Below are 14,794 nucleotides of genomic sequence, written 5' to 3'. Positions count from 1 at the left end.
TTAACTTTAAATTAATTGGTGTTAAATAAAATTTAAAATTCATTTCCTTACCCTTATTAGCCATATTTGAAATGTTCACAAGTCACATATTGCCAGTGGCTACCGTGCAGGACAGGGTAGATATAGAACTTTTCCTTCTTCAAAAAAAGTTCTGTTGGACAGTACTAGTCTAGATCTTACATCTCCCCTGATCTGTCCTACCTGACATCTCTCCTGCAAGTCCTTCTGGAATCACAAATTTACCATGCCTCAAATCCTACTCCATTTAACATACTTTTCTCATAACACTTATCTGTACAAACTCTAATTTTAATTGAAAATGGCTCCATGTAACAACAGCATGTGCACAAGTAATTGGGAAATATTTACACAGGTAAGTTGGAATATTTAGACATAGTTTTATTTACTGAAGTAAGAGACAATTTTCACTGAGAAAAATGCAGGCTACAGCCATTTAGGGGGGACTCTCCATCTTTCACATAATACCCCTATCTAGTATTTTCCCATGTCCAGAGTCCAATAAAATAAGAAAAAGATTTATTTTATGCGACATTTTCTTTCTTTATATATATATATATATTGTTTTTTTTTTTAACGTTTCTCAATAAAACCAAGGTTCTCCCCTAGAGTGCCCATAAATACATCATTCTCACTGCAAAGATGAAAACTTTCTGGTTCTATTAGGAGTACTATAAGTATTCTGCCTGAAACAATGAAAATCAGACACCAAAGCTCTTTGCCAACAGACTAACAATGCTACCGGACACATGACATTCTGAAGATGAGTATTCAACAAAGAATCAGATCTGGTCCTGATTTTAATCAGAAAGCAACCTGTCTCTCCGCCGCCTCCTAATCTTAGCAAAGACATACCATTCTCAGCACGCTGAGCATTTTGGTGGTGTGAGGTTTCACTGGGCAGCCTCGCTCAGGGTGACCTCAGCCTGAGAGTCTAAAGACGGAGTAGATTAAGTGCAGGTGAGTCATCAATTTAAAAAGCCATAGAGGATGACTAAAAGCCTCATTCTTCAGAAGCACAGGGATTCTACGGAAGGCCTTACCATGTGACAAATGGAACTCATTTAGGAGAAGATAACCATCTCTACAGAAAAAAGTGACAAACAGTACCCCTGTAGAGTAAGGCTCTTGTGCTTGGTTGCAGTAGTTAATTCCATCTGAACTGATTATCACCATGCCCAGTGGAGTTATGTTGTCTCTTGTTAAAGATGACAGAAAAGTATAATCATAGGACTGTAATAGGAATATCATTGTAAATATTTGGGACCATCACTGTTAATTCAACAATGACTTTATATATACTATGATATTTATGTTTTCTCTATACAGTTCAAAGTGTTTTGAAGACATTAAAAAATTAATCTTGTGAGTGCTTCATAGGGTGTATAAATATTAGGACATTCCAAGATTAATCATGAGTTTCCAATAGACTAATAATGATATGCCTAGCTCTTTTTTAGGTACAACTGAGATAGAAGGTGCTCAGTTTCCATGGGTTTGGGTTTTGGGACACATCTCTGGATTTCAGGCCACTCCTCAAGGTCTCAGGTCCCTCCTCTAGGCCCTCCCCTAGAGAATTACCATTGTAAGTTGGACCTATTTTTGGCACCAGTGCAGGAAAATTGAGACCTCAGGGGACTGACTTATGCAAATCCAGTGGCTGGGTGTACTCAGTAGAGAGGGGTTATATAACTAGAGTATTCTCAAGTATGCCAAGTATGCTCGGTAGAGGGGAGTTTAGCCTTTGATGACCTTCCACTAGAGGCACTGGAGAGCACTGAATATTCTAGGTGTTTTCCAGTGGGTATGCTGGAATTTGACCAATGAACTAGCTCTAAAAAGAGACCAACTGAGCATGTGCAAGACTATGATACATAACTAGGAACCACCCCCTTAGTTAAATATTCATTCAAAGGTATGAATATGTATTAGATAGCAAAACTATAAACGTTGAATCTAGGTAGAAGGCAGGGCTATTGCTGCTCTCTCTATCTCTCTTTCCCTGCCTCCCCCCGCCCCCAACTTTGCTTGAGGCATATATTTCTTTCTTTTTGTAACAATCTTGCCTTTACCAGGCTGCTGTTCACTCTGTGGCCAGCCCACTCCTTGTCAATAAATGTTTATTTCTTCCTTTTGTCTAAACTTGCTTAGTTGTTGCTTGCTTTCCTGGAGCCCCCCCCCTCCCCCCGCACCTCACCAGGAGCTATGTGTATACTTCTGTGTTAAGCCTCTTGCTAATGGGTTGTTTGTCACTCCCTTGAGCCAGCCTACACTTTGTACTAATGTTACGTATGCATTTCTTACTTTCATATTAAACTTGGTGCAGACCCTGCTCAGTCCCTGGAGCTAGGCTGTACTTTCTCTGTGAAGACCATGCGTTTTCACTTTGTACTGTGACTCTGTTCTTGAATTCTTTCCTGTGGCAAAGTCTCTAGCAAGAGGACGGGGTGACAAGGCCAGCTACCTGGCCATCATAGACCCTCTTCACCAACATCACAACAAGGCATACGAAAGAAGAAAACATAGCACCTTCTCTCAGGAAGTTGCTTGGGGCAAAAAGATATAAATACATAAAACACTTAGGGAATGTGTATGTGTGGGGTACTATGGTCCACACTTACAGCAAAATAATGTAGGACATTATTATGTCCATAATTTTAGGACAGGAGAAAGAAAAGTGTCAGAGAGCCAGTAATTAGAAAAGACTTCACAGAGGAGATAAGCCTTCAATGGTCTCTAAAGAAATGTTACCTGGTATAGGAGGGAAGAATGGGATAGGACAAGAACAAACACACATCCTGAATTTCCTAGTGAGCCCCAATTTCTTTTTTTAATTTTATTTTAATTTACTTTTTTTCATTGTACATGTTTGTGGGGTACAGTTTGTTGTTTCAGTACATGCATATATTGAATAATGATCCAATCAGAATAGTCAGCATATCTGTCACCTAAACATTTATCATTTCTTTGTGGTTATAACATTCAAGATCCTCTTTTCTGGCTATCTTGAAATATACAATACAATTATTGGCTATTGTCACCCTAGGGCACCAGAACTTATTCTTCCTGTCTACTTGTAACTTTGTAACTTTGTACCGGAGAGCCCCAATTTCTGTCTTGTATGTATTCTCAAGGTGGAAGAAATATAAGGAACCGTTAAGGAGAAGAAAAACCCACTTAGGATGGTGATATTATTTGAGTTTGCCCGTGCACGCGCGTGTGTGTCAGGGTTGGGGAAAAACGTACAGACTGCCTGATTGGACAGGAATGATCATGTCAAGGAACACCAAAGATAAGCTTTTAAAGTTAAGGGGGAGCCAGTTAATAAATAGCTTTTGCAGACCAGTTGGGGCAATTTGATTTCAATGTGATAAAGTCTAGGGACCTGCTGTAAATTCCTAAGTAGCAGAATGACATGATTAGAGAAACACTTTAGAAAAAGTACTCTGGCAGCTGTTACCTACTGACCTTTTGGTCCCCAGTTCTCATAATTGTTAAATGGTACAGACTTGCTCTGCCTTCACTTCCACTCCCAGGATCACACCCAAGACCTTGCCTTAGTTAAAACTGTGTCCACAGAAATCTTACGTGCAAGTAGCCCAGTCTTTCCAGCCTTCTTTTGCCCATTCTCCCATTGACCTGCTCACTCCTCCCACTATCTCTTCCTTGTTGGGCATTGTCTCACCAGCACACTCTACTTTCTTGTACCTCCATCTTTTCTCTGCCCCCACTGAACAACTGCAACCCCCAGATCCAATAAAATGTCTCCCCTTTTACACCCAGGCTTCTAAACTGACTGGTGCCACTGCCAACACACAGTCTCTCTCCCTGCTGAATCTTAAACTCCACTAATCATTGCTCATATTCCTCCATAAGCACCTTCCTCTAACATTCCTCTCAGCCACAATTCAGCACGTACATAATCATCCTCATGACCACTGCTCAGCCCTGATCTCCTCATTTCAGCAGAACCTAACTTTGTCTTTTCCTCAATGAGAAAGCTAAGACTATAGGGAGATCCCCCTCAACTGCCTGCCCATCAGCTGCAAATCTTAGCTCCATCTCACCCACCTTTCTTCCTTCCCTGTGTCACAGAAGATAAAGGGTCTCCCTCCTTTTCAAGGTCAAAATCAAGGTCAGCCCCCAAACCATAACTTTGATTCCCTTTATTCTATCTTCTCCAAGACTCTGTCATCAAAAATGCTTCCTCTTTCCTCCATTCTTGACCTTGCTTTTTCTGGCCTGTAATCTCTTAACCTATAAAAACACTAAAGTCTCTTTCATCATTAAAAATCCTACCTTGACCTGAGTTTTCCTCTAGGTACTATCCTATCTTTCTCTGTCTTTCTCATCCAAACTTCTCCAAATAAGAAAAACAAGAAAAAAAAAAAGAAAAAGAAACTTCTCCAAATAACATCAATGTTGACTACATTCAGTAATTACAACCCCAGAAAGTAGACATATGCCCATTGTACAGATGGGGAGTAAACTGAGACTCAAAGTCAATACTAATAAGGTCGACTACAAAACATTTCGGATCCTGCCACATTTCCCCATAGGACTTGGCATTCAATTCACACTGTTTCAGCCTTTTACTTTTTAATAATCCCATGTTTCACTTAAGCCCCAAAATAGAGGAAAGCAATGTGGTGATTTCAAGTCAAGAGGTCAACAAGTGTGTGCTAAGGACCTACCCTGTGCCAGACAAATAATTTACTGCTAAGCTAAAGAAGAGAGAAATTTGGTTTAGCTGGCTGTGTCCAAAAAAAGAAAAAAGAAAAATTCCCACAAATATATATATATATTCTAAATATATATTCTAAATATATTCTAAATATATTCTAAATTTCTGGATTTTCAACTGGAATGTTACTCTATATCTTTAACTTCACTTCTCAACCCACTGAAAATGGGCTGAAACTCACTGAAACTGCTCTGGCAAACATTCTTAGTCACTTTCAGATTCACAAACCCAAAGAGACACACTTCAGTCCTATCCGACTGGACCTTTCTGCCAATTTGACTGAACGAACTTCCTTCTTCATGACACTCTGGACCCCTGACTTCTGCATCACTCTACTTTACTGGGATCCTCACACCTTTTGACTTTTTTTGGACCTCTTATTTGTAGTCTCCTATTGACCTTCACCAAATACTTCACTTAAACCAAACTATCCACTGATGAACACGGCCCTTACTTTCCCACCCACTCTGGCGAGTCTGCTCATATTGGTCCCTACGCTCATCTCTACCTATCCAAATCTACCCATTCTTCAAGGTCCAATTTTTTAGTGAAGCATTCACTTATCTCCTGAGATTTTCATAATCTTTCTGTCCCATGTATTTCCATAATTTGTACTGAAATTGCTTTATAGAATACTCATTCCTATATATTCTCATCTATCCTCCAGGTCATGAGCTCTTTCTTCATGACTGCTTAATACCTAGTGCCTAGAACCACACTTGGCACATAGTAAGAGCTCATCAAATTTTAGCTACAAGTACTATTATTATTCACTTTTGCATTCCTCAGACCTCTCACATAGCAATGTTTCTTAAATATTGTAAGATCAATCAATTTTGAGTTAATTCATTATTAATTAAATAAAGCCTTAAAAATGAATGAACTCCACTGGTATTAAGGAAGTGCAGATAGAAGGCTTACCCATAGTATGAGTGATCTTCAAAAATTTCATGGAAAGATTTGTATTATCTTTTAATTCTATTTTTCTACGAACTTTCTAAAGTACCCTCATAGGTGGTGGAGAGGTAAAGAGAAACTAGTGAGCAAGATTTTTAAAAATGGCTAGGAATCCCAAAAGGACAAAAATAGAGGAAGCTTCTAACAACCACAGGCATACATCTTTTTGTAAGTTATCTTTGAAATACGATAACTTCTTCTGCCAGTCACCCAGGATGAAGACAGATTTCTCATTGTGTCAATGGCTCCATCTCTGGCTTAGCCAGAGACAGAGAACATCAAAGCCAAATGGAATGGTGGTGGATCATCTAGTTGAATTATCTAGTTTTTTCTGTGCCTCCTCATTCACAAGTAAAATAGAATTAACTGCAATGATAAAGGGAGAAATGATGAAATCCAATTTGTGGGGTTTTTTTTCTAAAATGTATTCAAGTGGGTGAATCAAGGGAATTTACTATAAAATAGCTAAATTTTTTTTTGGCATCAAGAAAAAATTAATTTGTGTCTTGCTCTTAAAGGATTTGATGAGAATATCATTTTGCCAAGTCTTCTGTGTTATGGCTTTTTGATGTGAGTACCATTTCTTTTCAACTTTTGTCGTTTTTAGCACGGCCAAGTTAAATGGCTTTTTTAAAGTGCTATTTTTGGACAAATACAAGGGGACATTAATCATGGTGCCCAAGTGATGGTCCGGGTGTACTATTTCATTACTTTCAGTTTAGTCTGGGAAATATGTAGCCAGTTTTTCACCCAGAGAGTAAAAATGTTCCAATTTATTAGAAAGTACTTGTTATTGGAAGCAGTCAAGGACAGAAGTGTAATAATGAAAACCATCCCAGCTACTTCTACGCAGGCAATGCCCACCAGTCTTTGTGCTCAGACCACAGGCCTGCATCTGCTGAGGTGTGGCTTGAAAAGTCTGGATGATATCCTTCTCCAAGACAAGGTTCATGACATTACCACTTCTAGACAAGACTCCTTAAAATGCAGAAATTCCTGTGATGGGCAATTCTATTTCTAATACATAACCATTAAAGGTACACTTCAAGAGTTCACGGGATACCTGGGCTGGCAAACAAAACAACACATTTGCAAATTTTGCGAAGAGCTAATGCCAGTAATAAAGGTCATGTTGTTTATAATGTTGGTTCAACAAATTCCCATAGGTCACTTAACAGAGTCCAAGGGTAGCAGGACACTGGTGTACCAGAAAACACACAGAATTGTCTACAGTGTCCAAAATGCTAGATATGGAGTTAGAGAAAATGGGAAAGATCAAAAAAGAGTCAGAGAAGGTATGAAAAGCCTGAAGGAGCCTTCATGTTCTCCTTCCTTCAAGTCACTTGCAAGGTGTACCTCCTACAGGCAGCTTTGATCTTGATCTTATCTCCCCAATGCTATAAGCCCTTTTCTCTGTGTTGCCCTACTTCTTTTGACCTGCAGATGCTGCAGGAGTGTAGATGCTACACCCCCCCACCCCCCAAGGCTGCACTGTTGCACAACTTCAAGGTACATCACCCTTGGAGTAGTGAATCTGAAGCCACAGAGTTGTGTAGTGCCCAGTCTGCATGGCCACGTGGCATCCCTGCCTTCCCCCATTTTTCTCACTGTCTAGGTTGCACCAAATGTCAAGGCTCAGATTCCATTCTATCTCCCTGATGTGAAAGAAACCTTCTTCAATCTTTCTTACCTAAAAATTCTCACCTTCTCACAAAATAGCTTTGGTTCATGGGTTTACAATGTGAGTCTACTTGAAAGAAATTCTGGAGGCCAAGAATAATTATTAAAGTCCTGGAGCCCAAACCACCCTTGAACATTTCCAGAATGTTAAGTGATATAATAGGAAGCACACTGGACTGAGAGACAGGAAATTTGGATCTAGAGCAACTGTAACTAAATTTCTGTGTGACCTTGAGCAAGTCACATAACTTGTACGTCAGTTTCACGTTTGTAATATAAAGGAGGTGGGATAGATAGGACACCCTGAAGGTGCTTAAGAGTCCCAATATTTTATGGAACTTTGTTAACATCACCTCCAGAATAAAAGCATTTGAGTCACATACAGCCACCAGTAAGTGGAGAGCAATGGGTAGCCTTTGAAGACAACTCACTAAATGCTCCACACACGTCAGATCATATGGCATATAGGCCTGACCTGAGGGCAACTTACCTCCCAAGGCACATTTCTGCCTCTACTCCAAGCACCAGCCCTTCAGACAGATTTTTTTTCTTATCTCTAGTCAGTCGGCTAGCACATGGCTGCCACATTTTTCACCAGCCCACTCACATTTGTTAGGCCAACTGCTTCCCATGCTAATCTACAAGTCCCTGCCCCCCATGGGACAATGCTGATAAAGGACAAGTGTCTACTACAAGAGCATATATCTACAGCTCTAAATATAGGAACACTCTCATTTTAAACAAATCTAATATTGCAAAATGCTCATTTACAAGTATTTTTATAATTTACAACTTACATATATGTACTTGCATATATGTGTGTGCATATAAATATATGTATATGGGACAGAATTTTTGCTTTGCAGATAAATCAACAATGGAATTTCTTAAAATACCAGGTCCTTCATTTCTTTCCTTTCACCACCTCCCCCACAAATATCTTACACTTTTTACTTATTTATAGCTGCTCAGAAATACATCTATTATGTAAGGTCATAAAGATTGATGGAAAGCAAAATGCATTTCTTTGGAGCCTTCTGGTTAATTTCTTTAACGTCCTGGGCGTGTGAGCTTATATTTTGCATACCTAGGATCTGGAAACATATCTAGCACCACTAGGAAAATAAAAGCCACGTGAATCTTAAATACCTTGCAGAGTCCACCATAACATGTCTTCTACAAGACTATTCTGCAAGAGCCGCAGGCCTGGCAAGAGCTACCATGGCTGGAGGGAAATGAGCTGATCATGTTTCTTTGTGAAGGTTTCTAAGGCAACATCATACCTTTCACTCACTCAGGTCAATAGATGTCAGCTGGGGGCAGCTTAAAACAGTTGGAGTAATTCTGCCTCCTTACACAATAAATGTTAATAGACAAAACACTAACCACATTTCTGGTAAAGCTATTTTTAGTAATGGCGGTGCTCTGGAAAATTTCATCTTTGCTGTGAAATGCAAATGTGATTTTTCTCAATCTGTAAATGGTAAGCTCAATCATGTTTGTTTGTTTGTTCGTTTGTTTGTTTGTTTGTTTAATTGAGTTTTGTATGTTTTATATTTCTCTTCACCCCAGGGATTTCCTTATCTGTTTGCACACACAGTTGAAAACAGGAACAGAGTGGCCCACCCTAGTTTAGGGTAGGTTGCAAATTACCTCTCTAATGCTAACAGCACCAGTAAGCAAACCAACGTTTCATTTCATGCAATTGTTAGTATTCCCTTAGAGGCTCGTGCAAGCTAAGAACTTAATAAAAACAAAAAGGAAAACAGTAACTCCACTCTTAAGTCATCCTCTCCTCATTAAAAAAAAAAAAGTTATTGTTCCCCTACTTCCAGAAATACAATTGTCCTGGGCTCAGGAACTCAGAAGAATCCCAAATGCTTCCTGGATCCCTAAAAAATAGACTTAATGTGAGGGGCCTGGCTCATGGCAAGTAGATAAGGTCAGTGGGGGTGGAAAGAGGAAAGAGCACCGGACCAAGAATCAGGAGGAGGCCTGAGATGAGATCCATACATCCGTACAAACCATTTAATCCTTCTGGGCCTCAGTTTCCTCATTTATAAAATACAGATAATGGTACCCACATTGTTACTGAGATCAAGTGAGATAATAAACTTGAAAATGCTTTAGGAAATCATTAGATTCTTCACTACACAATGCTCTGCTTATTAGTGTACATCTTAATCCCTATGAGGTTGTAGAAAATTGAGGCTAAAAGTTACTGAAAAAATGAGAAAAGACTGGGCAGTAAGACTGGTTTTAACAAAGCCTTCTTTCTTTCTCCCTCTCTCTTTTCCTCTATCTCTCTATTTCTCTTTTACTCTAACTTCTAGAAAAGAAGCAAAAGTAACAATTGACCTTAACTCTCCATGCTAATAATCATTACTTTTCCATGTTTTTCAACCACAGTCAATGTCTAAATTAGATAATCTAATTGATCACCTACTAAGTGCAGGGACCTGTATTAAATTACTACTAAAATCATGTCATGAAGAAATTTTCTGCTTATAAAGAAAGTTGAAGTTGGAATCAGCCCCTTTTCGTTTATCGTTCACTCAACAAAAATTTATTCACTGCAAACTTGTCCCGAGCACTAGGGATTTAGAAATGAACAAGAAGACATATCTCCTTTCCCCACGAAGTTCACAATCTAGTGAAGAGGATGGATTTATAGTCTCTTATTTTATAGCGTAGGAACTAGAGACACAATGATGAGAAAGTTTGACTCTACCTGCAACTCCCCCTCCATTATACTGAGTAGCTGGATGAGGTCTTCTTTGGATAACTCCAGGGATTTCTTAGTCTTTCGTTCACTTTGTCCAGATGGTTTCAGGTGTCGTTTGACAGTTCCTGAGGCCATGATATCATCCTCCTTTCTATTTGATTTATTTTTCTTTTTTGCATCTTCTGAGAGACTTTTATCATCAGCATTACTGATGATAGAGGACTTGGGGCAGGAGATATGCCCGTTAGGTGAACTTTCACCGCCTTGGTTTCGGGATCTCATTCCCACCTACAACACAGAAGAAAAGATAAAATATTCTTTATCACTGCCAAAATTATCTTTGTCTAAATATTTAGAAACATATAGCAGTTTTACAATACCACCAATAAAGAAAAAACAAAAGAGCAGTCACAGTTAGCCTCCTTATAGCTTTAATGAATATGTCATTAAAATCTTCAGGAATACTTTGAAGGCCTTCAGGAAAAAGTAAACACATGATTCTAATCTGACAAATACCTTGGGGCAAATGACCAAGATCTACTGTACGTATCTTTGATACAACATGATGAGAAAGTCACTTTATCTTTGTGGTCTTCCTCCCTAAAACGCTTTAACCCATCCTAATAATGAGAAAAAGCACAAGACAAACCCCATTTAAGAGACATTCTACAAAATTCCTGACCAGCCCTCCATTAAACTGTCAAGATAATCAGAAACAAGGAAGATCTGAAAAACTGTCATAGCCAAGAGGAGCCTAAGGACATATGAAAACTAAATGAAATGTGGCATCGCAGATGGACTTCTGGAACAGAAAAAAGTAAAAACTGAGGAAATCTGAATATAGTACAGATTTTAGTCAATAATAACCTATCAAATATTGGTTCATTAATTGTAACAAATATACTAATGAAAGATGTTAATTATAGAGGAAACCAGGTGGAAGATATATGAGAACCCCCTGTATTAACTTTGCAGTAATTTTGTGAACCTAAACCTTTTCTAAAATAAAAAGTTTATCTATTTGAAAATTTAAACCTCAAACTCTGCCAGGGACCAATTGGACGTTACAACGTGCAGAGAAAAATCCACATAGGGTGGAAGGGCTTGAAATAGAGAGGAAAAGGGAAAAACAGAAGGAAGGGGGTGTGTAGTTTTTAGTGATATGGAATTCTATTTTTCCATAGTCTCTTTTTCAAAATTGGGCCTTTTTATGTCAGTTATTTACAGTAATAGGAGCACAAAGAATTAAGAAAACAGATCAATTTCAAAATAAACATTTAAAACAATATTTTGAGGCAAAGAAAGAAAAAAGACAAAGCAGCACTAAGATACTAACTTGTCCCATGGGGAGCACATTCCATGATGAATGCGTTGCAGATTCTCTATCAGTCTCTGTGCAAAAGAACTTGGCCAATAGGTATGTTACAAACAAACATACTGAACTTAAAAACTAGGACTCAGAGTGCTGTGAAGAGAGCTCTCATATCCTAGGGCTGTACTACAAAATTTGCCTAAACTCTTAAATATGGTAGTTAGGTGCGTGGGCTTATTTAAAATTCACTGTATAAACAGCCCTTTCCCTGAACAGCTAAGCAACAAGATTTTCATTACTCCGTCCACATAAAATACAGGGATTTTGTTATCTGAAAAGTAAATTTCCTTTATGAACCCAGCCATACTTAAGAAACTAAGGAAAGCTTTTTAAAACATTAGATTTGTAACAAAAATAAAAATGTGATGTTTCCTTTCAGTTCTTCTAGTGAATCTTGAAATCTACATTCATGCTCCTTTTTTGAACTGAGCTATTGGAATGGACTCTTTCGTGTGTTTGTGTGATAAGCACCCTAACTTTGAACAATAGAAACCAAAAAAGTGGTGAATTTTCTTTAAGATCTCAGGGCTCTTTGGGATGATACATGTCAAGCCACGGCTAATGTCGGAATCCTGCTCTCAGCGCCAATTCTAGAGCTACATGACCACGCCGGTTGTCCTGCTCTCAGCGCCAATTCTAGAGCTGCATGACCACGCCGGTTGTAACGCTCTGGCTCTGTCGGAATCCTGCCCACATCGCCAGTTGTGGAGCTAGGGCTAGGTCTGGAGCTCACAGACCCTTCAAGCCCATTTCCCAGACTAGGTCACAGACCCCTCACATGCCAGGTTGGGTCACCAGACCCCTCACACAGCAGGTCTATGAGCTAGGTAACCGGCAAACAGGTCCTTGGAAGTCATAGGTTAGAAAAGCATGGCCGCAGGAGGTGGTGTCGGCCAAGGCAGACGCCAGCCCCATCGCATCGCAGCGCTGCGCATGCGCACTAACTCCACCCACACACAACCTATTAACAAAGAATGCGGGGCACCAACCCTAGCTGGCCCTGCAAGAGGGCCTGATTAAATTGTTCTGTTTTCCCAACAATGCATCAAATATTAATTTGACAACTTCAATTTAGAGCACGAATTAATAAAATCACAGGCAATATTTTCCAAAGCAAAGGAAGTGAGGTGGTGATGTTTTAAACTTAGTCATACACAGTATTTGTATCTAACTGTATCATGTATTTGTGCCTTATATCCCTGAATCTTCTGTTATCTTTTATAGATCTATAGCTTAAGATATTACTAAGAAAAAACAAATGCTTAACCATGTATATATTACATGTATTTACTCAATCATAACTGTATTTGAGAACATAAAGTGCAATCTACTTAATATCAATTCTCTTTATATTTAGTTCTTTCTAAAAATGTGTCTATAATCAATGTTTTTAAATAAATTTTATTATAGCATCATATTAATGTCTCTTACAGAAAAAGCTCCACACATTTTAGAATTATCTAATTATTGTCTATCACTAATCAAATTGGAAGCTTGAGTTTCCTGTTCCGTTCCACATTAATTCACTTTGGCAGATGGAAAATCTCATGTGGTAGACCCATGATGTTAATTTTGTCTTAGTAAATATTTTTCCTCTGTGACACTGAAATTTCACATTAATTACTTTTCCTTTGACATGGGTACACAGATTTTAGTCCTTTCTTGTACTAAACAAAGCCAAATAGGGTCTTCCATCTTTATTTCCACAACAAAGTCAGCAATCAGCACCTATTCTATCTCAAGAATGCAAAAGAACTCAGCAATAACAAACTAGTCAAGAAATGTTTTAGGAAGGAATTAGCATCTATGAGGGAGAAAAACGTAATTTTTCAATAGCATAACCAAATCTGTTATCAATAGTGTCCACTTTATTCTATTTTGTAGGGAGAAAATGTCCAGACAATAACAGACTTCCATGTATCACATTTAGTGACATTCATACTTTTCCCTATTTTTAATAGCTCTCACTTAAACTATTTCTTAAGTGTTACACAGTGTATGAAGTATTTTACATACAGCATCTTGTTTAATATTTATCTCAACCCTGTGAAGTAGGTGCTATTATTCTCATGTCTACAAATGAGGCAACTGAGGTTTAAAGAGATTAAGTAATTTTTCCTGGATCACACAGCTACTCCTAGTAAATAGAAAAGATAGTATTTGAACATAAGTCTGACTCCAAATATCTATGTACTATATAGCTTTCCTCTCAGTTCTTAAACACATGCAAATTGGAGAAAGGAATGCCTGGTAAATCACATGATCATGAAAAATTTACAAATGCTGACAAATGTAATGTTTTCTCACTCTACACTACAGAATTTGAGAAATCCATGGTTATGTCTTCCTCCATAGATATTTGTACTATTGCAAAACTCACATAGCAATTGAAATTAGGTTACAAGCAAAAACACTTTTTCTAACACCATTAACCTTCTGCAGAAATTGTAAAATGATGAATCATTCAAAAACCTTCCTGAGAAGCAACCTGGTGAATTATTAAGGGCACAGGTTATAAAAACAGGATGCAAAGTCTCAACAGGGACCATTACAGATTTATTGTATTAAAAGCCCCAGAGCTGAACAATAGCAAACATTTAATCAGAGTTGACCAAATCCTGTCTATTGTGCTTACAGGGGCATCAGGCAGGTAAAAGAAAAGGCATCTGGAACACCACAGGCTTCTTAATAGTTGATTGCACAGCTGCAAGTTTGGGACATGTAGATAACAAACTTTCTGAGAGAAGCCAAGAATGCCTTTCCTTCATCTCAGTGTATATCCTTTGAAGAAAGTTCACCCCCTAAAAAAGGTATAAATAAACTAAAGATTCACATCAGGTTTTATAACCTTTCTTTAAATTAATTTTATTTGCAGCACAGATTCTTCTCTTTAATGAGTACATTATCCTAACATAGCTCATGAAATAGACTTACTTTTCCTTTCATAATAATTAGTCAGCAATATTTTGCATTAAATTTGCTGACTAGAGTGTGAAGAAAGGAAAGACCAAATGTTATTCCAGACCTCCCTCTTTTATCTATGGTCATCTCTCCTCTTCATCTCTCCTTCCCCCATATGTTGGGCAATACCAGAGCATACCATCAGATGAATAATATCACAGGAATCAGAAAATGCAAAGACTTTGAGTCATTTATGCTAAACTAACAAGTTTTTCTAGAGCATCTGAACAAGTAAAAAGAAAAGAGAAAAAGGTCTACAGCAATTAAATACCCAACCTAGTTCCCATGCTTCCTTAGCTCCTGCAAGTTTTAACCTTAAATTTTCCCTAGCACTCTC

The 14,794-nt window shown here is 38.3% G+C and overlaps 1 protein-coding gene across 1 annotated transcript in view; it reads right to left on the bottom strand.

Moving 5' to 3' along the window:
• The window catches only part of FILIP1 (filamin A interacting protein 1), a 179,316-nt gene that overhangs the window by 89,368 nt on the left and 75,154 nt on the right, over window positions 1-14,794 (bottom strand). The window contains exon 2 of the mRNA XM_008574281.1: window positions 10,131-10,412. Coding sequence (XP_008572503.1) covers window positions 10,131-10,406 — 276 coding nt within the window. The 5' untranslated portion in view covers window positions 10,407-10,412. The remainder of the gene's footprint in view (window positions 1-10,130; window positions 10,413-14,794) is intronic.

This window comes from Galeopterus variegatus, unplaced genomic scaffold (genome assembly GCF_000696425.1).
Source record: "Galeopterus variegatus unplaced genomic scaffold, G_variegatus-3.0.2 Scaffold1027, whole genome shotgun sequence".
Classification (NCBI taxonomy): domain Eukaryota; kingdom Metazoa; phylum Chordata; class Mammalia; order Dermoptera; family Cynocephalidae; genus Galeopterus; species Galeopterus variegatus.
The sequence above is the reverse complement of the archived record's forward strand: the minus strand, read 5'-3'. Positions and strand labels throughout refer to the sequence as shown.